Source organism: Mus musculus, chromosome 3 (assembly GCF_000001635.26).
Source record: "Mus musculus strain C57BL/6J chromosome 3, GRCm38.p6 C57BL/6J".
NCBI classification, from domain to species: Eukaryota; Metazoa; Chordata; class Mammalia; order Rodentia; family Muridae; genus Mus; species Mus musculus.
The window spans coordinates 154,182,704-154,210,092 of record NC_000069.6 but is presented as its reverse complement, the minus strand read 5'-3'; the positions used below and the strand labels follow the sequence as shown (position 1 = coordinate 154,210,092).

Below are 27,389 nucleotides of genomic sequence, written 5' to 3'. Positions count from 1 at the left end.
CCCACATTGACTGCAGTGTTAGTCACAATATCCAAGTCGCAGAGACAATCTAAGCATCTGTCACATGAATGGCTAAGGAAAGTGAGAACATAAGCACACTCTATATACACATAAAACATCATTAAAGGCGGGAAGTCCTACTGTTTGTGACAATGGGGGAGGGTGTTGGTGTGCAAATTCAGAGGTCTTAGGCTAAGTGACACTGCCCAGGCACAAAACCATTTATCAGTTGATCTCACTAATGTGTGAACTCTGACAAGAATGACATTCACAGGCAGAAACCTGAACAGTAGGAAGAAACCCGGGTGGGGGTGGGGGTGGGGGAAGCAGGAAGACATAGATCAAGAGATAAATTTTAAGTAAAACAGGGGATGACAGCAACAGCTGGCCCAGGAAAGACACATTATTCATAATTCCCTTCAGGAATGAGGTTTATCTGAATGAGAAGGCTTCAAGGCCTGAGGTGGGAGGGAGAGCCTTGGAGGGAAAGAGAACAGTGGTGGAGAGCCAAAGGTGATGAGCCTTAAAGGGAAGGAGAGGGAGAGGCTCCCTTCAAAGCCTTGAGGGGAGAGGGAGAGAGGAGAGGGAAAAGGACATGGGGAGGGAGGGGGAGAGAGTACCATTATGCAAGGGGCGGGTGAGGGAGAGTGCCATCTCTGGGTGTGGGGCAGAGGAACCTCTCCAGATAGCAGCCTTCATCTCTGGACCAAATACCAGAGCCATCTCCGGGAGAGCCTTGTATTAATTTCTAGAACAAGAAGCGTCTGACTTTTTATAAACTTTTAGGGATAGAGGGAAGGGGCAGGGGATTTAGTTCAGCATAGCACACAGGACAGGAGCCTGGAGGAGCCAGGAGCACGTGAGAGCTGTAAAGTCACAGCACAGACTCAGGTACAGCATGGGGTGTGCACTGCACACTTGAAATTTTCTCCAGAGCACATCATAAGTGCTTTCACCCCCTCACAAAAGGCAATTATGTCAAGAGATGAATGCTAATCAGATTAATTGTGAAAAGAATTATACAGATGTGTTAATAGTGAATGCCTGTTGGGGCTAGGGATATAGCTTGGTTGGAAGAATGCTTCCTGTTGGGTGTGGAGCCCTGGGTTCAATCTCTAGCTTAAAAACCCTCTATGTTGCACATCTCAAATACCTACAATATTACATTAAGAAATCTAAAAGTGAAATGAATAAAATTTGAAGTGTTTAATTATACTTATTTGAGTAGAAACAGTCCCTTGCTTATCCAGACAGAATCGAAAAGTCATCCTAGAACTAACTTTGTTTTTTAAAACATTACATGAGTGAGTGGCCTTACTTAGGGACAGGAAATTTCTCCCTATGAAGGGGAAAGTGTAAGTCCCAGAATTCACCTGTACGCCCCACCTGCCAAAGAACCAGGAAACTTCCTGGAATGCTGGGAGTTGTAGTTCTTGGAAAATAACAAAGGTTCATGGGAAAATACAGTGGCTTATTGATTTATCTTTGTAAACCCCTGCAACATGTGCCTCTGAGCCATTCAGCTGGGTAACCCTAAGGAATGGTCCTGACCAAAGTCCATCTCTTGGTCATTATTTAATATTTAATAAAGCTTACTTTAAATTTGACCTAAAATGGTGGAACTGTGTTTTGGGGTTTTTGTTTGTTTGTTTTGTTTTTCTTTTTCTGGTGAATCTCAGGATTAACAAAACACCAATTTGTTCTAGGCAACATAAAGGATAATCCTTCAAACTCCCTGAGGTTTCTACATAATATAGATCACACACCTACTCAGCTACATCTCCTGGCCAAAACAACACAAATATCACCAAGAGACAGTGCTGAGCGTGGCTCCTAGGTGCTGTTCCCAGAGCTGAGCATGGCTCCTAGGTGCTGTTCTGAGACCATCTGGTTCTTGGCTGTTTTTCCTTCAGGTACACTGACTTAATGTGCTTGTGTTTTGCTCATAATCTGAGGAGTTGGAAATCTAAAGAAAAGCTTGGCTTCCAGTTGAGGTTTCTCAGACAGAAATCTCCAACAGAGGGCATTAACCATGGGTGCCCAGCTCAGACTCCTCACCCCATCTTCAGAAAGTTTTTCATTACTTTTGGGTTTCTCACAGTAGGACCACAAACTTCTGGGCTTATCTGCAGAAACACCCCTATCTATCTTCTCAGCTAATAAGAGTAATTACTCCAGGAAAACATCAAAAACCAAAACTGACTTTGGGCTCCAAGTTGAGGTACTTTTTAAGTACTGGACTAACCCATTCAACTGGAAAAATAAACTGAAAATCGTGGTATTTTTATATGTATAATGTTAACCCAAGGTTTACAGAGATCAACTTGCATAACAAGAATTCCTATTCTTATTTTCTAGTTACTGCAATAATTGACCAGCAGTTGCTGTTCAATCCCCCACAGTGAAGAAGGGAAGAGCGCCATTATCATAAATGTCATGTGATCACTCAAGCAGCTTGGATTCCTTCCACCCAGAGCCTCTACATCCACTCTGGAGAGATTCTTCTTTCTATCAGCAGAATGCTAAGTGCCTTTCTCACATGCAAGTATTACCTCTGCTGGCCACATCCAGCAAAGCACAAAGCTCAGGGTCTTCCCCACTAATTTTTTTGTGAGAAATAGAAATGTCCCCTTAGGACTGGATATTTAAACACTTGGCCCCCAAGATGATGGTGCTATTTGGGGAGGTTTAGCTGGTGCATCATTGTAGGAAGAAGCCCATGCCAGTGGGAGGGCTTTGAGAGTTTACACGGGGGGGGGGGGGGGGGGGGGGGGGGGGGAAGCTTCCCGCTTTCTCTCTGCTTGGGCTCCTGCTGAGAGGTGAGTTTCTCTGCTTCCTGCCGCCATGCTTCACTCCCTTATCCTCCAGAACCATAAGCCACAATAAGCTCTTCTGTTATGAGTTGCCGTGAGTGTGATGTTTTATTACAAAACCAGAAGGTAACTAATAAACACGCTAAAACTCATGAAAAGATTATGGATAAAAGATAATTCGTGAGGACCATGGTCTAACAGAGAAGGCCGGCACCACCACGCTCCCAACGTCACCACGGCAGTGAACGTGGCTATTCAAGGGAAGCCGTTCATTCTTACGTGTTAAAGCTATCTTCCACACGTCTAGTCACCCCAGCCAACTGTATTCCTTCAATCTTATCCAGCCCAGCATTAAATATAGCAGGGATTAAGTTTACATTTTGAAATCAAACCAACAAAGCCAGCTATAGTTGAGGCATAAAGTAAGTATGTGGATATTTAGTGAATTTCTTGAGTCATTTGATACTAGCATCAGCATCAGGATTAATTTGCAAGAAATGCTGAATAATTTAATGTTGAATATTGAGTTCGATTGAGGAACATTTAGTCTCCAACTTCCTGTGGAAATTAAACTATTTACAAATTGAATCTGGAGATTTTGACCAAAATGGTTCACAAGGAACTATGGTGGGCCCTCCTCTGCTGAGCCTGCCGGGGACATAGGCAGCTTTGGCGTTTCCTATAGTTGAGGAGACTCAACCTACTGTGGAGTTAGGCCTTGCATGGAAAGGTTCCTCTCCTAACAAGCACCTTTGGGGGAGTCCCTGTGTACATTCATTGTATGCATTGTAATAAAGACAACACTGTAAGTCTCATTTAAAACAAATTGATTGCAACTAAGTTATTTATGCACTGTCTAGGACTCTCACCAGCACTGCTGACGTGTGCAGACATTGCTGCTCGTCCCTCACAACTGGCCTTGAAAATCGAGAGTGTTTCTGTCTTCTCAATGAGTGAATAAGTTAAATAGATGTCTCTACCCCACAGAACAGTGTAAGAATCTAGACCTGCCTAGCTTCAAATCCTCCCCTCACATGCAACACATTTAAATTATATGACAATAAGTAAAAATAGCCAAATACGATAGAAAAATGTGCCCTGAACTTAGGCAGGCTTGTAAGTGAAAATACTCTATAGTGTTCAATCTACAGGGTGTGCCCAGTCTGCCCTAATGCTTAGGAGTTCTAACGTGAAAATAAGAACAAGGACACTTAGTAAAAGCATAGTATTTGCTTTTGTGTTAATTCCTGTAAAACTTTCTTCTCCCTATTTTCCTCTTCTGAGTTCTCCGATTCTGAATAGTTGGCATGGTAACATGGAGATTACCTTTCGGGAGTTGCTTCTTAGTACCATCTTTAGGGCACCTCTCTTACTAGAGGATAAAAATGAAGACCAAAATGTTCTATAGTGTTCCGTGGCACCGTTCAAGCCTCTTCATAATTATCGTTGCTAATATCTGATTTCCATAGCTCTTACCCTAACAGCGACAAATCACATTTTCTTAAGTCAATACCCAGAAGGCAGGATTCATACCTTTTGGCAGAACAGTCTAGTGTAGTGACTACAACTGTAAAATGTTTCAAAGGAAAAATACATGATTTTTTTTTTTTTGTTTTCTTTCTAGGCTGTTTCCTTAAGGTAACTTTATGTGCTCCACTTCTTTGTTTTAGTATTCTAGAAAAATCTTGACCCTAACAACAACAACAATAGCAACAACAACAACAAAAACGAGCCTCTTCCTTGGAGGGCAGAGAAAGAATAGGGTTCAATGAAACAATGAATTGCCTGATGAAATTCATAACCGCTGCCCCTTATCCTTGGCTAGTTTATGAATAAGCAAGTTTATAGATCACCCCAGCAAACCTCGCTCCTAGTTCTTATAGCAGGCAACAGCACAGATACAATCAGCTCTTTAGGAGAATGAAAAAGCAGAAATTCCTTCCTTCTTTGTTGCTCTCTTACCTACTTAACCTGGGCTTGCATTTGGTTACTCTGTTCTGTGTTTATCTTATATTGTGTCTGTGACCAAATAGGTCCAGAGAAGATAACAGTCAATAACAAAGGAAACCACTCTTGTTGAAAATGAGATACTGGGTTGCTTAATCCACTAACAAACAGGAAACATCATCTATAACTGGGGTTACTCACCCAAGAGTCCTAACAGAACGTAGCCCAAAATAAACAGTAGGAAGATCAGACAGCATAAAACGTCCGTACAAGTCCTGAAGACAAAAAAGGAATGAAGAATTAAAAGGCATCCCGAGTTCACTACACAGAAACGGAGGGAAAGAGAGGCAGCAACTATAAGAAGCAAGAAGCGTCCTGGAGCTAGCAATTCCGAAAGGCAGGACAGGTGCATTTGAACAACCAAAGACTTGAGTGGGGGGAGTCAGTGCACCACAGCAAGCTCTCCCTTAGAGCTCTGAGGATTTATCCTCTCTTGGTTCTTCTGTGAAATATTTTTAGACATTATCATACTCCAACATCAAGTGGGTTTTATTTCTTTTCATGCATGTGTGCACTGCATGCATGTACACTCGTGTCTGCATGTGTGTTGACAGTGTCAATATTGGGAAACTTCCTTAATCAATTTATGTCTAATTCAGAGCTCTCTGATTTGAATGTCACCTGCAGGCTTGCTCAGGATCCTGTCCCCACCTCTGGAGGCTGAAATTACAGGTGAGGTAATAGACTCATCAGCTTTTACGTGGGTGCTGGGGAGTTCTCCATTTTCTCAGAATCTCTTGTATTCAATTGAGAAGTTCTCTTGACCTTCTGTCTTTAATTTGGTTTTCAAACAAGGGTCCTCTTACTTACACGACAAGCAAGTCACCTGCTTGCTTGCAGTCTCCTTGAGTGATTCATTAAAAGAATGTAATTTAAATAGTTTGGTCGTATGATTTTCTTTTTCATACTTTCCCAACACATGGTCTAAAACACTTAGTCCTTTCTCTATGTGCTTCCCACGTGTCCCCTACTGGTGTGGTTATTATGGAAAGAGGACAGACTGCATTAGCTTTCTCTGAGGATCTGAGGAACAGGGTTATGGGTATTCTAGCACTGATACAAGCTGCTGAAAATGCTCCCAAACCGATCTTTCCAGAATCGTTTGAAATAGAGATTGTCAGATTGGATTTAGAAAGAATGTGGTGCAGAGGCTCAGGAAGTTGCTCAGTCAGAATTCTAAGTCAACCAATGGACCAGCGGGAACTCTCAGAGTTTTCTTTTTTCATTATTTTGACTTTCATTTTATGTGCATCAGTGGTTTACGCCATCTGTGTGCCTGGCACCCATGAAGGCTAGAAGAGGGTATTGGATCCCTTCAACCTGGAGTTATAAATGGCTATGAGCTGACATGCGGATGCTGAGACTAGAACCCCACTCTTCTGGATGAGCCGTCAGTGTTTTTAACCACTGAGCCATCTCTTCAGCCCTGATGTTCAAGGTCTTCAAAATAAAGTGTTTCCTAGTTTCACTGTGATATCGTGTTCTGCCTAAAATGTTTTAAAAGTTAGAGTTACATCATTAAAGTGGCCAACATTATTGGGTATTCATTTAAAACCTAATTATGACTCTACTATTAAGCTAAAAAAAAAAAAGTCTAAGCCTGTAGCAGTGGTAAGGCCTGTAATCCCAGTACTCAGGAAGATGAGGCAGGAGAATTATAATCTTGAGGCAGTCTTGGTTGTACAGGGGGATATTGGGTTTTTTTTTTTTTAAATACCAAACAGCAAATTTGATAGGATTAAAAGTTGTAGAAGAGAATTTTCAAGGCAAAATATTTTAATTGAGAGGCATATGGATATACTCATATTTTAACATAGGTGAGGCATGTGTGGTTTTTTTTTTAGTGTATTTGTGTTTATGTGTGTGTCCATATATGTGTGTGTTTCTGTCTGTGTGTGTCTCTCTGTGTATGTTTGTGTGTCTCTGTATGTGTGCTCATGCACATACTTTCAGGGAATTATAATTATCTGCCATAATTACCATTTATTTATTTATTTATTTATTTATTTATGTCTCTTTCTTCATATTCTCTCCAGAAAAAAAGAATCGGTGCTTAGAAAATTACCGGGAAGTTTTTAGGGGAGAAATAATAAGCTACAGCTTGGGTACAAATGTGTGAGTCAGGGAACACAGCAGGTCACTTGTGTCCTCCTGAGCTGGTGAGGTTTATCTTGTTCCTGTCTTCTCAGTGCAGGATGACAACCACAGCCCCAGAGCTCCGCAGGAAATGAGCTGGGTTTTTACATCATGGGTTTTACATTCGGATAATTAAAAAAAAAATCCCAAGACAAATATTAAAATGAGTGGTTGGTAGCGTCTCTGTCTGAAAGCTATCCTGAATCACTTTTGAGCTGGAGGGCAGTCCTGGGGAAGCCTTTCCTCAGGTCGGCTCATTTCTACTATCACAGCCAATGTGAGGATGAGCCAGTGTTTAGTGTGCACTAAAAAGTGGGTTGTACCCTGTGGGGTCCCGGAATGAATATTAATGGAGAATCAGGTCCCACTCGCTTCTTTACTTTTCTCCGATCAAAGTCTCGTTTTTCTAAAACAAGGCTGTTCACATCTGTTTACCAGAAACCCTCCAAGAACGTGGTGCAGACTGAGAATACCCGACGTAAGAGTATGTTCCAGTTAAATTATGAAAGTACTGTACTCCCTTGTATCTAATTTCCAAACATTATGAGAACTGGATCCCGATTACGTATGCAGTTAGAAATGTCTCCTTCCCTCATAGCTCTAAGCCATGGATGTGGTCTACGCGTGGCCACTTAGACTGAAATATTGGGATTTTTCTTTGATTTCCCATTTTCTAAGCATCTTTTGTATTCAGTCGGCAAGTTCTCTCGATTCCCTCTCTGTGGCCTGACTTTAATCCGCCTTCCTCTTTCTGGTCTTGTAGCCTGGAGTGTGTTATGTTCTCTTTATCTTCTCTCCAAACTGCTGCCATGGCCTCTTAATTGGGCTCCTAGAAGCAGTCCCTGCCTCACCCAAGTCATTCTGCAATCAGAAACCATGGGGTCAGGATGACATCATTTTCTCTCACATCATTTCCCTCAAGACCAGCTTTCAGGATGTTCCAAGTTTCATGTTAACCCGTGAGTACAATCCTTCCTCAAGCCCCAGACTCCCTTTCCTGGGGCCATCTTCCCCAGTTCCTTCTCAGTGTGCTTCGGTTGACCTAAACGTGTTCATTCGCTCACGTACATACGGTTCAGTCTGTCCATCTGTCTATCACACCCAGAGCTTTCAGCTCGCAGCACACTAGGCTCCCTTCCTGGGTAATCACATGTCCTGTCTGGCACATCAGAGTTCGGTTCCACCTGTGAGGCTGGGGATTCCGCCAAGAATATCCTCTTTATTCTCAAAAGTGTCCAAGTCTGAGTCTCTACCCCGCCGTTAAGTAACTGGAAGTGTGACCTTTGATGAAACATTCATTAACAAGATGAAGCATTCATCAGCCGAGATGCCTCTCAGATCTGCAGACTTCAGAAAAGCCCTTGTACATCTCCTCACTTCTACACTCTCCTGACAGTAATGTAGACCCGAGTGGTGGGGGAGGGGAAGGGTGCCGCTGGTCACCGGCAAAGCTAGTGTTCACTTGTCTATGTGCAGCCGCTGAGCTATGAGTGACAAGGGTCCCAGTTGGCTGGGAATTTGCCGTGTAGACCAGGCTAGCCTCAAGTTGACTGGGAATTTGCTGTATCGATCAGGCTAGCCTCTGATTCTTGTACCTCTGCCTCCTTCTCCTGGGTTTTCCATCTTTAAGAAGTTTTCAAAAGCCCAGATAGAGCCTGGCTCAGAGGTACACACCTGTGAACCACAGCTCTGGGGACCAGAGACAGAAGGAGGATGAGTCTGAGGCTAGCCTGGGCCATGTACAAATGTAGAAAATCTTGCCTAACAAACAAACAAAACCCCTCAAAGAGACAAAACCCCCAAACCACAGTCATCACATTTATGACATAAAAAATGCAGAATTCCAATTTTAGTGTCCATAAGTAAGAATTTTTTCAAAAACAAATATTCATTTGCATGTGCATGTTCTGCGGCCAATTTTGTTCTGTGATGGCTGAATTTGGTGGTTACATGAGAAAATCACCCAGCCTGCAAAATCAAAAACATTTATTACTTGAACCATTATATAAAAAGCTGGCTGAACTCTGACCCCAGACATGGAAACCTCTGAAACAGCATTTAGCGCATGGCCTGAAAAACCAGGCACACACACCATGAGTAGAGACATGCTGAACTGGTAAGCAGTCACAAGCTGCCTCTGCTGATCGTCCAGGCTCAGTCTTTAGTTTTCTCTTCCAACCTGGCGCAGTGAGTGAGCTGTCTAGAGATTTAATTGCTTTGGTCAAGTTTACACAGGCCACCAGTAAAGTCAAGTCACTAAAAACAAAGTAGTTCCAAGGTAGCAACAGAGCTCTATCTGCTAAGTTAGAGTGTGTCTTCGCGGCGAGCCAGAGCAGGTCTCTGCTGCAAGCCAGCCTTTATTCCCAATGATTTGTCACTCAGCTTCCTTTCCGGGAACAGCTTTCCACCCTCATCCCACAACTGATTCATTTTCTAGATTTCTTTCTTTGTGGCAGATGGAATTCCAATATCATCCATCCTGAAAGGTCGTTAATAAGAACCATTAGAGTGAAAACGGAAGCTCACAGACTTATTATTCTGACAGATCACCTGTCACTGCCTAATGAGTCAGCTTAGGAACTGTGCACTGTTGGTGACTCCAGCCACTGAACGTTCTTGTCTCCAGCATGGCAGCACATGTAACCAGCGAGGAAGTGCTATCAAGCTGTGCCTCTGCTGGGACAGAATGGTACCACAGACTTCTCTTTCCCCACTACATGTTCTCAACACAAAGCTCAGCTCCAGGTGTCAGCTGGTCAATAGAGTGCTTGCCGTGGAAACACGTGGTCCTGGTTCTATGTTCTGGAGGGTCAGACATGCTAGCCTGTGCTTTAATCTCACTGCTGGGGAGGCAGAGGCAGGTAGATCACTGATGCTCATTTTCCAGCCAGCAAGTTTCAAGCCAATGAGAGATTCTGTCTCAAAATTCAAGGTGGATGGCACAGGTATAACAACTAAGGTTGTCCTTACTTCCATGTGCACATACACATGTGCACACACATATACACATGAGCATACACACATATACACATTCACACTCACATACACATACATGTCCACACACATACTCACATGTGCATGCATACACATGTACACATATGCTCACAGCTACATGTGCTCATGTGCACACACATCTCCTACAGGAAACAGAATAAATGTTCCACTTCTACTCAGAGACGTTGACATAAGACAGTGCACTCTGGCATCTTCTTTTAAGCTTCACTAAGGTCTGCATTACCAACTGTAGAACATGGTGGGAATGGCACACATCACTCAAGCCAATGACAAATAAGTTATTCACCGGGCAAATTGTGTTGAGTCTTTTAGGGTGGTGTTCTAGCATGGTGGTTTGAATGCAAAGCGCTCTCCACTGCTCCTATGTTTGAACCCTTGGATACTTTGGAGGAGGTTGTGGAGCCTCTGCGACTTGGCCTATCTGGCAGAAGCTGGAGACTCAGGGTCAGCCTTGAAGGGTAACACCCACCTTTGTTTCCTGATGGGGGTATAATATAAACCAGGTCTCCTGCTGCCTTGGACCAAGCCACTGCAGCCACCATCACCCTCCTATCATGATGGGCTGGGCCCTCTGTGAGCCAGTAAGCCTCGCCTTCCTGAAGTTGCTTCTGTAGTAAAGCAACTGACAAAGCAAGTTACAAGTACTTGCCCTCCGTCTCTCCACTTTCCATGAAGAGTAGAAGCCGGTGCTTTTGTGAGGGAGTAAGCTCTCAGGTCTTGCATGAGAAGAACGAGTCTGTATCCATTGCTTTCTGCTTACTAGAAACACTCCCTAAATCGTCATTGTGTTCCCTACAGAAGGCTGGTTCCCACCACGTGTCTCTGTGTGCACATAGGTGTGTGCACATATGTGTGCACATATGTGTGCGCACATGGGAGTGTCCCTGTGTATATGTGAATGCATGTGTGTATGTGCACACACGTGTGTGTGTGTATGTATCTATAGGTGTGTGCACACATACATGTATGTGTGACAAGCATAGCTATCCTGAGTTTTCATACATTGAATCCACACAAGACTGTCTTACTAACAATCAGTCATGGAAGGCAGAGGGGCCCACAGGGTGCTCCCTTTACCACTGAACTACTAGCTACTGATGGAAGCTTGGGGAGGAGACTCACGGTCTTCCTTTGTGCACCTGATGCTGAGCTTACTACGCTCCGACGGACAGCTCCCGACTCCTGGTCACATGCACAGGGAAGGAAGGAAAGGGGTGGGGTGGGATTGGTCACTGTGAGTCACGTACACATGGGAAAAGGTCTAGGAACACATTTTTAAAATTGCATTAAAAAGCTATAGGATATTTGGAAGAGTTTCACTTGTGAAAATCAGGAACATAATTGGGAAGGGATTTTATTACATCAACCTGTATTTTTAAATATTTGAGGGTAACTAACTTTTCAGATCTCTTAAAACTTTGTATCAAAGGTACCATTTGCCTACGATGGAGTGCTGGCACCCCCACTGAGAAAAGAGTACTTATTTTACAGGGTTAATATTTAAATGAACATGGAAACCGTGGATGAAAATTAAACAACCAGCCCAAGCCCCCGGAACTATGGGATAACACAGACCGTGTCATTCAGGCGATTAGGTCAGATAAGATTGCTGAATGTTGTATCTGTTTTAGTTGGTTTTGAATAATTGTGTCTTAAAACCTTCTGTATTCTCCTCGATTAATCTTCTGGTCCATTTTCCTTGCATTTAAGTTTCCGCTATCTTGCGAAAACAGCTTTAGCTGGGCATGATTTATATTTTCTATTTGTCAAGGGAAATAAAGCCCATTTTTTTTACACAGGGTTTAAGTGATGCTTCTATAAACATGTCTTTTGTTTAGAATGGAGTGGGATTAGATAAAGTCGGTCTTCATGGATGATTCTTCATTCTTATAAATGTTGTACAATAGTCTAGAATCCGTCAGTAGGTGGGAATCACTTTGGAAACTGCTATTATGGTGAGAGGCAGGTTGGCCATGGTGGCAGACGCCTGCAATCCCAGCCGTTTGGAGACAGAGGCAGAATGACTTTCACGAGTTTGAGGCTTGTCTGGAGTACAGGATGGTATTGTATATGGAGACAGTGCATGTCTCAACAGCAAAAGGGAAACCAAGGGGCAAGGGAGACCCTACACATTGCCCATGTTACCCCTGCCCCACAGACCAAAGATGGAACACAGCAGAAGCACAAGACAGGCAGGTCTCGGACAGCCAGGCCTTTCTCCAAAGTCATCAACGCCCACTCTAGAGAGAATTGCTACCAGTTTAAAATGCTAATACGGAAGTTGTGCAGATGGACCGTGTTGTACAAGCATGAGGACCTGAGTTCAAATCTCCAGCACCTATGCAGAAAGTCCAGTATGGCTGAACATGCACAACTGTCATCTCAGTACTGTGGGATCACAGGCACCAGCCCAGCTCCAGGAGAGGTGAGAGTCCTTCTCAAGAGAATAAAGAGGCAGGGGATAGAGCAGGACACCTCCAATATCTGCTCATAACGCAGGTATGCAAGCCACATATATACACATGCACACATACCACACACTCATGTAACATACCACATACACATATGCACACCGCAATGCACCTCACATACACATCACATACAAACATACCACATACACACCATACACAAACACACCACACACACCTCACATACAACACATGCACGCCTTACACCCACAGCACACCACATATACACCACACACACTCCACACCTATACACACACCTCACATACACATCACACCACACACACACATACGACACACATCACATACACACACCATATACACCACACACAAACATTATAACGCAGGTGTACAAGTCATGTACACACACATGCACACATACCACACACACATACATATAACATACCACACATACACGTATACACACTGTACACATACACCTCACACACACATCACATATATAACACAACACACACACACACAATACAGACACAAAATAGAAAGAAATGCCAAAATATTTGGAGTAGGTTCACACCATGCAAACACACAGAGGAAGAGAGCAAAATCTCACACACCTCTGAGCGCCCTTACTCCAGGACGAGCTATCACAATGCAGTCACTAGGAGACCCCAGAAACCCTGGCAGACATCATAGTGCTTTCAAATTGAGAGTAAAATTTAGTTTTGAACATTATCTTAGCAATGAAGTCACTTCATCTGCAAAACCTGTTTGTATTTATAATTAAGGGTCTGTTAAATGAAAAACACATTTAAGTGATTTTTATATAGAGTCCACAAGGGCATGGAGTTAGTGACTGTCTCAGAGGGCAAGTGTAATCATGAGGAAAAGCTATTTTTACTGTAACTTTCTGTACCTCTTAAATTATAAACTGATTCCTTATACTGTCAAATTAAGAATGAGTTAAAAATACAAATTTATGTATTGATTTTGTAACCCTTAGAAATAGAAATAGCCTCAGATGTTAAGATGAGTGCAGAGGGATTTCTCATTTCCATGGAAATGGCACTCAGCTAGCTAGGTATAAAGCCATTAGGGACCTGGTCCCAGATGGATACGTTACTGGGATTGGGAACTACTAAGTCATTGCCATTGAAAATTTGAACTTTGATCACTAGAAATCTAATTATCTTTTAAATTAGTCTAAAAATATTTTAGAGGGGCAAAGTAGGCAAATAATATATGGAGGTCAGAGGAATCTAGCTGGGGTCAGCTCCTTCCTTCTACCATGTGGACCTGGGGATTGAACACAGATGGTTAGACTTGGTGGCAGTCACCTTTACCCATAGAGTCATCTCTCCTCCCTGCTATTAGTAGCTTAAAGCCCCTCGAATGTGCTGGATCTTTCATGATTTCACAAGTTTATGTATACAAGCTTACAAGTTTTGCAACTGTACTTTAAACCACACAAGTAGAAAACACAATTTCTGCATCATGAAAGTTTGTTTACAAGTTTGTTGGGACAATCATTCCATTTCCAGAAGAGAACAGTGAAATGCAGGTGACATATTCACAGCAGTGCTGTCCAGCACGGGGCTTTGGGGTTGCTTGGATACCTGCAACCACACGGAAGTCTTCTGGTTTCATAGAGGGAGTGGACGGATGTATGATGTGATAAAGCAAGCATTAATGAGCTTTTGTAGTGAAGAAGCTTGGCCATTCAGCACCTACCTCCTCAGGGGATAAGCAGACACACACACACACACACACACACACACACACACACACACGCACGCACGCACTCACACACACGTGCACACACACACATACATACACACACATGTACACACACGCACACACACACACACGCACACACACTCACACTGTTCACCACCTGAGTTCCAGGAGTAACTCCTGGCATCTTGCTTGGTGACAACCACTGGCTGAGTCACCGTTCTGTCCCTCAAAACTAAGTAATCTTACAATATCTACTGAGTTTTTAGATCGTTTACGATGCTTTCCATGTAATATATTCAATTGGGAACTTTGGGGTCATTCACTGAGAATATTTGACTATGGAAGAAAAAAATTAAAACTAAAAAGTGTCTTAAATCCCACAGAAGTTGTTTGTAGAAGTCTGCCCTGTGGTTGGCTCCTGAGCATGGGTGGGGCATCTTTCAGGGACTGGAAACTTCCCTTAGTTCACACACACAGTTTCCTAAGCTGTCGAGTCTGCATCAGAAGTTGGCTGCACACAGGACACCTGATTCTCCTGAGGAAGACCTTGAAAGTCCCTGGGAGACTCCTTTAGTTATGGGTCAGAGCTGCTGCACCATGGGCATTGCTGCTGCACCATGGACATTGCAGCAAAGAATGGTCAGAAGAACAAAGCCTTGGGCTTTTCTGCCTCTAAAATCACAACAGGCATGAGGGGCGGGAGATGGGAAGAGATGCTGAGAAAAGAAATCACCACGTATCCCATGAAGCCCAGAGAGAGAACTTAAGCATCGTTACAGAAATTCGATCGATGGCTTAGTGTCTAAAGTGTCTGCCACACCAGCCCAAGGACCTGAGCTTTAATCCCCAGCACCCATGAAATCGGCAAGATTAACAATTCCTGCTCTGGAGAAATGGAAACAGGAAAACTCCAGTAGTCCCCTGGATAGAGCATCAAGCTTCAGGCTTAGTGAGACATCCTGCCTTGAAAAATAATGTAAAGAGTAATCAAGAGAGACATCTGGCATCAACATGTACAGATATGCATACCCCAGCACACACATGCACACACCACACACATGAATCATACCAAAATATGATTTTTCTAACAATTTTCAGTTCACTCAAATGGATTATGCGAAGAATGCGTGGTTTTTCTCTATTATGAAGTACTTATGCACTTTATAAGATTAATCTAGGGAAACTGAATATTTTGTATTCTTATACAATTCAAAGTAAGACAAACTTCTGCTCATTTCCCGGCAAAACACAGTCTAGACCTGATGCCAGTCACACAGAGTAGCAAGTTCTTGGAACTTAGAGCTGAAAGTAATTTTACATTTTAAACTCTATTGTTTATATAGTCCTTGATGCTCATGTTCAAGGGAATGGAATTTGAAATGTAAATAAATTCCTTGTAAATATATACCATGGCAGCGAGGACTGCATATTGAAATCCTCATACAGTCTTTGATCATTAGACACAAAACATATCACCAACTAAACCAGTCTTCGTCATTTCAGCATCAAACACTTGGAACAGCAGCTTAATACTCTAGAAGTCAGTAAGACATTTTATACTTAATTTTGTCTAAGAACGGCCCTGATCCTCATTTAAAAACAAAACAACAACAAAACAGCCCAAACACATTGCCACCAAAGACATGAGGTCTAGTTTCTACTTTCTCCTGACATTTTGCAGTAAGTCTGTGCAGGGATTGTGTTTTCTGAGCATCCCCAGATGGGGGTGGTCCCTCCTCAGGGCTTCATAAAAACACCCAGCAGGTGGTTTTCAATGGCCATTTAAAATACATCTGCTGTTTGCCACTCTGGTGAGAAATGTGTGTGACTGTGTGTCTGTGTGTGTGTGTGTACATGCACACACGCATGCATATGTGTGCACGTATGTACATGTGTGTTTATGCACATAGAACAAGACAGGAGTGAAGTATGCCTAGACTACCAAGGGAAAGGAAAAGTGAGGAAAACGTAATCCTAGCTCTGATAGGCTGCAATTTCATGATTTTACAAAAGCACACAAAGATTAAAAGGTTATCATAAAAAAGCAAGAGCATTTTAAAGCACAAGGCAAGGCCAAGCGGCACAGGTGAGGAGACTGGAGCCAAAGCAGAGGAGAGGCTAGTGTGAGGATAGAGTCATAATGAGAGGAGGTGGGCTCATGTATTGATTATGTATGGCTCTAACTGGTGGCAAACGAAACCCTGCTCCAGCAAAGGGACGTGTAAGAACTGATGCAGAATCAGGCACAGGGCCCTGGCTGGCAAGGTTCTTATCGGATAGAACAGATACCTTGAGCCACATAAAAACCAGCTAATCCTTCATTCTCCCCAAGAGATGGGGCCCCACACTGATCCTGCACTGGTGCAGTTGTGGTGAACACCCTGAGAATGGACAGAAAGGAAGGCTCACAGTCCCAGCCTAAGGTGGGGAGGCCGATAAATAAAACGATAGAGTACGTAATAAACGTTAGAGGAAAATAAGGCCAAAGTGACAGCCGGGTGTGTTTCCAACAGCAGAAAGAGCAAGAGCCAAGACTCTGAAGGCAGGTACAGTCAGGGTGTGTCCCCCAGCTGACAGACAGATGCTCTGAGCAAACCAACAGAAAGAAGAAAGGGGGAAGGCTGGGGTGGAGAGAGTGGCCTGAGGCCAGGAAGAAGCGAGTGCCTGAGCCCAGCTAGTGTCCAATGGTTGGCCGTGTGTACTTGCTGTGCCACCTACCCCTGGGAAATCCACAGTAATGATATTTCAAATGCTAAAGGACCTGACAATACATGCCTAACTTTTACAGATATTTTCTTACCTGGATCATGACAAGAACTAAGTCAGTCACATCTGTCGTGTCAGCTCATTTCCTACTGGATGTGCTTGCAGAGACAGACACCGCAACAGCGGTCTCCTTTCATCGGGAAGCAGGACATAGGCAGAGCGAGGATGAAAGACCAGGACCTGAGCTGGAAAGGTGGGAGCAGACAGGACGGGGGGGGGGGGGGGGGGGGGGTGTATTCTTGGCTGCTTTTCCTATCAGCACGGCCAGCCGCCCACTGCGGAGCAGTGTGGGGGATAAGCAGAGGGACAGTTTACAGCTCTTCAAAGCTGCCCTGCAAACAAACCGGTGGGACCCGGTTTCTGAGGCCTTTTAACTTTTAACTGAGGGAGAGAAGCCTCCCGCTGCCAGAGCAGCTTGTGTTTGTCTGCTTGGACAGCACCACCGGGCCTCACCCTGTTTTCCTGTATCAGTTTGATGGAAGTGTGTTTTCCCAGAGCCTTTGGAGATCAAAGATCGCATTTCTCAATTTTCTGCTGTGACTATTGTTACCTCGCCTGTTTTCCCTGCAAAGGGTGAGATGAGTTGTTCTATTGTCTCAAGAGAGAGATGGCTTTGATGAGGAGGGCCCATCCTCAGCACAAGTGACAAGTTACTGGCAGTGACTTTCCAACACTTGACAGTTGCTTTTCAGGGTAAAGGTCAGGGAGGGAGATGAAACCGTGACAGCTGAATGCAAAACAAGAACCGTGACATGAAGGCGAGAAAACGGCTGGGCTTCTGATTAACAGTGAAGTGCTAGAGATACAGGGAGAAACTAAAAAAAGAGACAAATCAGAGAAGCAAGATCAAGAGAAAATACCAAAGAACTATTTCTAAAAATTGGGGCTGTGGAGATGGGCCACGCAGTCATGAAAACCTGAGTTTGTATCCCCAGCACCCAGATAAAGTAACTGGGTATGGTGTTACATGCCCATAACCCCAGCAGGGAAGAGGAAGAGACCGGAGGAGAATCCTGGGAGCTCGATGGCAGCCAATCTAGCTGAATTCAGGAGCTCCAGTCTAGAAAGAGACTGTTTCAAAATCTAAGATGAAGACACTCACATCATCCTCTGGCTTCCCTGATGGTGTGCACGAGTGTGAGCATGCACAAAACACACACACACACACACAGAGTCATACACAGTCACACACTCACACACACATGCACACACTCACACTTGCACACACGCACGTACACACGTACATAGTCACACACTCACACACACACTCACACTTGCACACACATGCACACACACGTACATAGTCACACGTACATAGTCACACACTCATTCACACACACACAAACACACACACACACACACACACACACACACACACACACACACACACACTCACACTGTTAGCATTCTGTCTAAGCTCCATCCACAGTGACCTGGCAACAGCCAGGTAAGCCTGGCTCACTATAAAAGGGGCTGCTTGCCCCCTCCTCTCTCTCTTGCCCCTCTCTTACCCCCTTGTTCCCTCTCTCTCCCCATTCCTTTTCCACCCCACCCCCTTGCCTCGTGCTCATGGCCAGACTCTACTTCTCTAATCTCTACCTCTCTCTGCCTTTCTCTGTCTCTACTACCCTCTTGCCTCCCCTCCCCATACACCGAATAAACTCTATTGTATACCATACCGTCATGTGGCTGGTCCCTCAGGGAAAGGGGATGCCTTGGCATGGGCCTGCGGAGGCACCCCTTCCCCCATACCTCACCACACCCCCATAGAATATATCTTAATATCGCTTTATCTTTTTACAATCAAACATACACACTCATACTCACACACATTCATATGCATGCACACTCACGCACATACACACGTACACACACACTCTCTCACACACAAGCATGCACGCATATACACAAACACCCTCTCTCTCTCTCTCTCTCTCTCTCTCTCACACACACACATACACACACACACACACACACACACACACACACACACACACACACTTACACGTACACATAAGCACAGGATGGAGAAAGAAAGAGGGGAAGGGAATAGCCAAGGCTATACAATTACAGAAGCTTCCTGAAGCCTGCTTGGGTTTGCACGGAACAAAAGACCAGGTAACAAACCACTTACAGAAGTGCTATTTTATGAGTGAAAGGAAGCAGTTAGTAAGATGGAAGATGGTGTTAATGTACCTTAAATTTATTTAATGTCACAGCTTCCTTCATAGTTTAAAGAACTTGATGGTCAAACAGGAAAGCTGGACACTAAAGCAAAGTTCAAGGACATCTAGTTTTTGCATCTATCCGTCTCAGAAAATACATTTCAGCTATGTCATCTGGGACCCAGGCCCTGGGCTCTGCCTTCGTCCTCTTCCACAGCACTGGGGTCACAGGTGCACACTGCCACACCTGGGTTTTTATGGCAGTGTAAAGAACTCAGGCTTGCATACTTGTGTGTGGACAGCAGCCCAAGGAAAATAACTGCCAATCATCCCTGAGATAATTTCTGGGAATATTTCAACCAAAGTTGTTTTCAGTGCACAAATGTCATGGGCATCAGCAAACCTCCTCACCAAAAGACGTGGAAGGAGGGCCTGGAGGAACAAACGCTCCCATCTGCAGAGCCTCTTTCTAGGGATCTTGGTGTCACACTCAGCCTTCGTCGCCTGAAAGTTGCGTGCCTGGCACTTAACAAATCTATTGAATTAAGTTGGGGAAGGGAAGCCCCAAACCACAGAAATGGAAGAGATGATATCTGTATATTAAAGGATGGATGTCTCGTGTGACCAGAATTATAAATCTTCCAAATCAGAATAGTACACATTCCAAAATTATAATGTTAGAACAAGAGACTGTGTGCTGTAACTCTTCTGTCATTCCTGATACCGCAAAGATGGCTACTTGGCCTGACTCATCCCCTTACAAGTAGGATGGGTAGCTGGGAAGAAGACCTGTGAGAGACCCAGAGCCAAATCCCAGACAGGAAAGATTTAAACCAGAACCAGGGAACAGCCAGCCATTCCCTACCCCAACCCCAAGCTGTGAAATTGTATGAGGAACCAAAGTGATTTTTTCCCTTCGGTACTGTAAAGGGTCACACTAGGTAAGCAGTCTCCCATTGAGCTCCCATGCCCCTGTCCCTGATTTTCACTTTGAAACAGTATCAATAAATATCTCTGGCTGCTCCTTCAACTTGCTCTGTAGCCCAGACGAACCTTGAACTTGCTCTCTTCTTGACTTAGCCTCTCTTGTAGCTAGACTACCGAGCTCGACAACCATAGCATTCAGGTACCTATGGCTACTTGTTTGCATAAATTGGTTCCATGATTAAATAGAGTAAATTCCTTAGACACAGTCTATGATGTATTCTCATTAAATAGCCCCGTAGGTGTATAACTCCTCCCTTTCCACTCACCAGGCCAAGGAGACTCAGTGAAACCCCATAAACCAAGTTGAAAATACAAAAGCTGGGTGTGGCAGTGCACACTTGTACTCGCAGTCCCAGGGAAAGCGGAGACAGGCAGATGTCTGGGGCTCGCTGGAAGCCAGCTCAGCTGAACTGCTCATCACCAGGTCCGTGAGAGACATTTCTGAGCACCAACACCCAGGACTGATCTCTGGCTTCCATACACATGGGCCCTTCATCCATGTGTGCTCCCCTGTGCCCCCATAATCCTGGTGGTTACTTAAATCTCCTGTATAAATGAAACCAAAACATTGGTTTAAACATTTTACTTTGGTGAGTCTGTTTAATTATAAGCAAGATAATCTGGCTATTTCATCTGAGTACAGATCCCTAAGTCACGTGAAAATGTAGTTCTGGGACATCACAGATGGGTTTTGCATAGTGAGATGTAGCTTCATGTTCCTGAATCTCAAAAGGACAAAAGGACCCCAGGGATGGTAAAAGGACGGCACTAATGCCAGCTTAGCCCACATTATCGCCTGGCCTCGGTGAGGGACGGAGTCCATTATCCCCCAGGTCTCACACCTGGCTCAGTATCTTATCCCAAGCCTCATGTTTAGCCTGGGGCACATAGCCAGTGTCAGCTTTTGTGTCCTCCCTCTTGCAAGGTCTCCACAGCATTTGTGGCACCTGTCAGACGTGGGAGATGATCTCTGTAGTAATATAAAGGGCAAAGCCTGTGTCCTGTACTTTAGCACCAATACTTAAAATTAACGTAGCACCCTCCATTGTAAACACCCAGTTCAATTTCACACCAATGATACTGCCAACAACCCCTCCCCCGCCATGCCACATCCCACAGTCTCTCTATAACTACAGATCTGCAAATCTTCAGAGGAATGTGCTCCGTTGTCACAAGCACATCAAACTATCAAATAAGGAAACCCGCAAACAGGTCTAGCCAAGCTGACATTTAGAAGCGAGCCTGGTAAAGAGTGCTCCGTGCTGGTTTTTATTTAGCGTTAGATGATCCTGCACAGACTCCCGTGTACGTTGAGAAATGTTAATATTTGCACCAAAGAGAAATACAATCTTTCCTTTCCCTCCCTGTCCCTGGTCTCTGAGCAAACACGTTCTGTGAATACAAGAGTAGCAGATTGGGGAATGAACTTTGCCATAGATGCCAGATCAACTCGGATGGCAGAAAGGTTTATAAACATAATTCCACACTAATATACATTTGTTGAGTTTTGTTGCAAAGCTTTTGTAGTTCAATCTTGTTTGCAGCATGAGCACAAACAAAATCTACCAATCAGAAAATTCTTAGCTTTATTAAGGTCTTTCAGTTATAAGTTTATCTTAACCAGGAGGAAAAGGAGTCAGATGTTGGGTCTCAGATCCAGGGTTTGCTATTTATCATCTGGAGCCACCTTCTGTAGATGTGGAAGCTACATCGCCCTGTCCACCTCCCTGGTGAGGACAAAGGTGTGGACAACCAGCTCTAACGGTGTTGAGATGGTTAGTTTTAAATGTCAATTAGAGGCAACACAGAATCATCTGGGTAAAGAGTCTAATGAAGGATTATCTAGGTCAGATTGGTTTGTGGGCATATCAGTTAAGCGATTGTCTCATTTAACTTAATTGATATGGGAAAAGTGCAGCAGCAGCCCTTTTGGTGCGGGTCAATAGGCTGTCTAAGAGCAGATAAAGTAAGCTGATCACTAGGCAGGCTCTTCTCTTTCTGCTCTTGACTGTGGGTTTAGGATTTATTTATTATTTATGTGTATGCATGCTCCTGCATGTGCTTATGTGCATACAGGTATCTACAGAGGCCAGAAGAAGACACAGGATTCCCTGGAGCTGAAGTTATGGGCAGTTATGACCACCATGTGGATGCTGGGAATAGAACCCAGGTCCTCTGCAAGAGCAGCAAGTTGTCTTGTTCACTGAGCTGCCTCTCTAGTCCCTCAGTCCCTTCTCTCTAGGTGAATTTACCTCATTGAATTCTCATACAGTAAAGACAAATCTCTCTTATCACACTATGGCACTGATTGCAGTTTTGAATCTCCAATCTCAAGATCTCTTTGCTTCCTTGGAACCCCTGCCTAAATACTAAATACTATCACACTGAGGTCTTGGGCTTTAACTACATGAATTATGAAGGACACAGACCTTCAGTTCACGCTCAGGTTTATTTAAAAAAAAGATCTAATTAAGTAAATGCTGAGTCCAGTGTGGCCCTGAAGGGGACAGAGTGACATGGTTCCTACCCCTGGGACAGGGGCTGGTGTGAGCCTCCAGGAGTGTGGCTAGTGCTGTGGATGTGAGGTTTGTTTGTGTGATGATGTACATATTTTCTGGACCCACTAGCAGCGGAGGACTCTTCTGAGGAATGCCCTCCCTTAACGTTAATGACTCCATGATAATTAGAAACAGCAGGAGTCCAGGAGTCACAGATATGGTGAATGTCTCAGCAAAATGGTAAACACTGGGACCTTCAGTACAGCCCTTTAATAGAGCATGAGTTCAAAAATATATAATTTCTCAACTCTGCAAAAAATAAGGATGCAGTATGAATTATATGAGGGGCTTCATGAATCTAAAGGAACAAAAGCAGCAGCGATGTGAGCCAGCTTGTCAGAAAGACACTAAGGAAGCAGATAAAGAGATTTAGGGAGTGAATATCACAGCAGACCCCACCCAGCTAAGTTTTTGTTTATGCAAAGACAGGTGGTTTCCAAGTTCAGGATCAGCCTAGGGGTGGTGGAAATGGTGATTTCAGGGCAAGGTCCCTGCCAACTACTTTATCATCTGTGCTTAACAAAGGCAGACAGATCTCTGAATTCTTCTTCAACATTAAGGGAAAAAATGTATGCTTGCAGTCAAATCAAATCAAAGGGCTGGCTGGGGTCACAGGATCGTAAGATAATCAAAAGGAAATTTGGAATAAATGATTGGATGGATATGTAAATAAAAGACTGGATCTGTGTACTGCAGAAGAGCTATCCAGAGATTTTTTTTTTTTTTTTTTTTTTGATAAAAAGAGAACTGCTTGGAAAACTGCCACAAACAAGCAGGACACAGGCAGAGAGATCTCTTGGAATAGCAAGCACGCAGGATACAGACAGAGATCTCCAGAGAGAAAGCAGACGGAAGAGAGCAGACTGGAAAAGCTGTATCAAGTGACTTCCAGTCACTCGTCCCTGGCAAGTAAAGAAGATATTCAGGACCTACCAACCTTATCAGATTTACGTATATAAATGCATCCTAACATCATGTATTATATGAAGAGCGCAGTGACTTTTCCAATTTAAAGTTCAACATTTTCTTTTTCTTTCTTTCTTTCTTTTTTTTTTTTTTTTTTTTTTTTTTTTTTTTTTTTTGAGACAGGGTTTCTCTGTGTAGCCTTGGCTGTCCTGAAACTCACTTTGTAAACCAGGCTGGCCTCGAACTCAGAAATCCGCCTGCCTCTGCCCCCCAAGTGCTGGGATTAAAGGTGTGCGCCACCACTGCCTGGCTTCTTAATTCATCCTTAACAGCTATGTCTGTGTCCTCGCTTTCCTAGTTTCATGGACAACTGCCCCGGGAGGTATCATGTTCAGTTCTAAGTTACCAGGAATGATACAGCACAAAACATTTCATTCAAACCTCATTGGTGATGTCCACGGTGTAACTCTTTCTAGTGTCGCATTGAAAACTGAAAGCTATTGACAACAGCATCTGATATTTTGTATGGATGGGAGTAATAAATAAATACATACTGTGCACCTGCTCTCGTTAAACCTCATTTGCTGCATCAGGTAAGCCCTAGCGTGATCTCAAGTCAGAGGTGTGATTGTACATACAGGCAATGCCTCTGCAGTTTGACTTAATTCTGAGTGATTGGCAGAACACTTCTGGGAGACAGTCTGAAAGCACTCAGCAACCAAGAAAATTAGCATTTCAGGGGGCTGGTGGTAAAACTCAGTCTATAACAAGTCTTGATTCTCCCTTTCCTCTTTCTCCATCAAGGGCATTCATGTGGATTCCCACTCACACCCAGCTTGCTTGCCTACTATGCAGCAAGACAAAATGTACATGCTGCAACTGCACTGAAATCCAAAGCATCAGACATGCTAGGAAATTATTACATATGGAGAAACAAAGAAGAAAGAACTAAAGATGTACAGTCTAGAGACTGGAAGTCGGTTTGTCAGATCTTAAATTTGTTTTTAAAATCCAATTGCTTTGAGTATCTTTTCCTGTCCTTTTACCCTGTGGTGACAGCTATCAACCACTGATGGGAAGGCTCGTTTCTTGGAAGAAACAAAAGGGTGGATCTTGCTTTCTGACCCAACTTGCTGGTCTGTCTTTTTACCGGGGAAGGTGAGAATGTTAACACTCAGAGATATGATTAAAGGCGTGTGCTAATTCCTGTCGTCCTGTGGATTGTGTGAAGCTTTCCTCAGATATCTTGCTTACCTGATCTTGCATTGATTGATAGTGTTCCCTATGACCTCTAGGCTGTGTTTATCCTTTCCAGATTGACGTATTCCTTAGCCAAGGTCTGTAGGGCTGGTGTAGTGGAAGTGTCTGGTTCCTCTAGGAAGTGTTTACTTCCCTCTTAATGTTAGTAGCTTTCTAGGGTGGACAGGTGATCTTTTACACCTTTTCAGTTCCTTTTGTTTGTAAAAGTTCCTGTTTTAAAGATGCAGTGTTATTCTGATGGGCCTACCTTTATAAATTGCTGACCCTTTTCTCTTGCAGACCTCAATATGCTTTCCCTTACTGGTAGGCACCAGGAGTAGAGTAGATGGGGGGATTGTGAGCTCAGTCAATGGTCTGAGCTTGGGGGCCCCTGAGTTTTCTGTGGCACAGCCAGGGAAGCCTGGTAAGGGTCTAACCTAGAGATCTGAATCCAAGCACTTTGCCAACCCAGTACCCGATCATCATGATTAGACTTTTCCAGTTGTTTTGGGGTTTGTTTATTCCTCCCATAAACAGGGAGCTGAACTAAAAAAAAACTCTAAAGTTCTTTGCTAATTGAATGGGTAATTATTTAATCTGGTTTTGTAAATATTTAACAATGCTTATTCCTTTAAATTCTCCCAGGTCAGTGTAGTATGTAATCATGGGTACGGCTCCTTTCTCCCACTTCTTTCCATTTGGCTAAAATCTTCACATTTATATCTACCTGTGATCGCAGCTTTAGTGTTCCTACAAACTCGGCTATGCTTGTTGACCTCCAAGGACATGCAGCCTGGTAGTATTTCCCAAAATCCCTCAGCACCTTCCCATTCACCTGCTTCGTGGTAGGCAGGTGGAGAAGAGTGAATTTACCGATGCTTTCCTCACCCTCCTTCCCTATTGTGCAAAATGAGCAGAACATTTTCATTTCCAACGCCAGCAGCGAAAATGCCCCACTGCCATGACACAGAAGGGCACGCACTCAAAGACAATATATTTATTTAGTGGATAAGAACGTCTTTTCACCAGAAACAGAATGAACAATCATCTGCAGAGCTTTAAATAGCAAACATCTGTTTTTCCCAATGTGTTCCCAACACCCGCCCCCCCCCCAACCTCTTGATTAGTCGTTCTCTGAGAACTGTTTCTGAAAGACATAATGAGGCGGTCTAAGGATGAGTTGTAAACCATCTTCAAAATAAACGAAGAAAAATGTTTCTGCTCTGGATAAGGCTGGTTTAATCCAGATCTTCCAGTTCCCACCACACAGACAGGTCGTAGTTCTTCCATCAGTTTGCTCTGCATCTACAGTTCCATTAACTAAGGCAAGCAAATCGCGATGTAAGTAAGTAGCATGGAGATCGAGGCAGTGCCATGGTCTGCCAGGGCCATGCTGTCCACAGTGCTACCAGAGGGCTTTTGCTCAACCAAGCCAACCATGGCAACGTGGGAAGTAATGAAGCAAAGCACCTCAGTGAGTAGGACACAAGTTCAGACACACACCGTGGACTGGATGTGCACAGGCTGAGGAGATGGACCAAGCAAGCACCAAGACCCATGCTCAGATACTCAGAACCTGGCAGCCTATCTGCAATTCTAAACTCAGAAGACCATGCCCAAAACAAGCTACAGAGCAAGACTAAATGTATTGATGAGCTCTGGGTTTGATTGAGAGACCCTGCCTCAATGAATAAAATGGAAAAACAATGGGGGATGATTCCAGACATCAACCTTAGGTCTCTCCATGCACATGTACCTACATGCATGTGTGCATGCCCACATTCACACAAATATGCAAACATAGACACATACATGCACACACACTCGTGTGTGAGCACAAACACACACACACACACACACACACACACACACACACACACACATACACACAGCTGATCTTGTTCCTCCCAGAGCTTGAGACTTATGCACACCCTCACCAGGAAGCTATTTAGTTGGCATTCCACATCAACACAGCTACAGCAGAGGTCTTGGTTTCTACAAAAGCAACCTCACTGAGGAGCCATCTTTCCATATCAGGCAAAGCCGCCATTGCTTGTTTCCTGTTTCTCTCAAACCTCACTATACTTAACATTTTATCATCACTTGCTTGTCGGGGCTAACCCCGGGGCGGGAAAGCAGCTCAGGCCACCACAGCAGCGGCTTGTGGTTTCTCACATCACAGTGAACAAGGAAGTGGAAGAACTAGGTACTGGGATGGAGCCTTTCACAACCATGTCTACTGACCAATGTCTCTACCCACATCCCCATCTTCTGAAGGTCCCACAGCACTACCAACTGAGGAACAATACCTAAGTCGTAAGTACCTACTATCAGCCATCATGCCGTCTGAAACATATGACAGGACCTATGCACAAAATAGATGCTTAATAAATATTTACTGAATGAGGATCTCTGAAAACTTATCTCACGAAGCAAAGCTACATGAGACCCTACTCACTAAAAGGGGCCTTTTCTCACTGTACCCAGCCTCTCTCCTCTCACTGAACTGAAAACCCTTGTTGGTTGCCAGTCCCTTTTGTTATGTATAAAATCCCTCAGAACAAGGGCAACTCACAACTATGCTACCATCACCTGATATAACTCTTAACCTGGGATAAATTCATATTAATGAGTATC

General features: G+C 43.9%; 1 protein-coding gene and 2 long non-coding RNA genes across 19 annotated transcripts in view; 2 read left to right on the top strand and 1 right to left on the bottom strand.

Annotated features, from left to right (window-relative positions):
• Window positions 1-27,389, bottom strand: part of Slc44a5 (solute carrier family 44, member 5) — a 298,312-nt gene that overhangs the window by 61,655 nt on the left and 209,268 nt on the right. For 10 of the 16 annotated variants that reach the window (XR_375525.4, XR_375526.4, XR_375527.3 and 7 more), the window contains one exon: window positions 4,962-5,035. The exons of 4 other annotated variants lie outside the window; for them this stretch is intronic. Coding sequence is in view for 7 of the 12 variants with exons in the window: in NM_001081263.1 (NP_001074732.1) it covers window positions 4,962-5,035 (74 nt within the window). In the remaining 5 variants the exon portion in view is untranslated. Of the gene's footprint in view, window positions 1-4,961; window positions 5,036-16,931; window positions 17,097-27,389 lie in introns of those variants that run through there. 2 more of the 16 variants (XM_006501499.3, XM_006501500.3) reach the window with 2 other exon arrangements.
• Gm40184 lies at window positions 5,032-6,284 on the top strand. The gene is made up of 3 exons (XR_867790.2): window positions 5,032-5,166; window positions 5,448-5,492; window positions 6,076-6,284. It is a non-coding gene; the product is annotated as a predicted gene, 40184 (long non-coding RNA).
• On the top strand, window positions 16,463-24,723 carry Gm32399. Of its 2 annotated transcripts, none has more exons than XR_376267.3 (3): window positions 16,463-16,554; window positions 16,920-17,090; window positions 24,318-24,723. It is a non-coding gene; the product is annotated as a predicted gene, 32399 (long non-coding RNA). The 2 variants fall into 2 exon arrangements; XR_376266.3 differs by having other exon boundaries at window positions 16,475-16,677.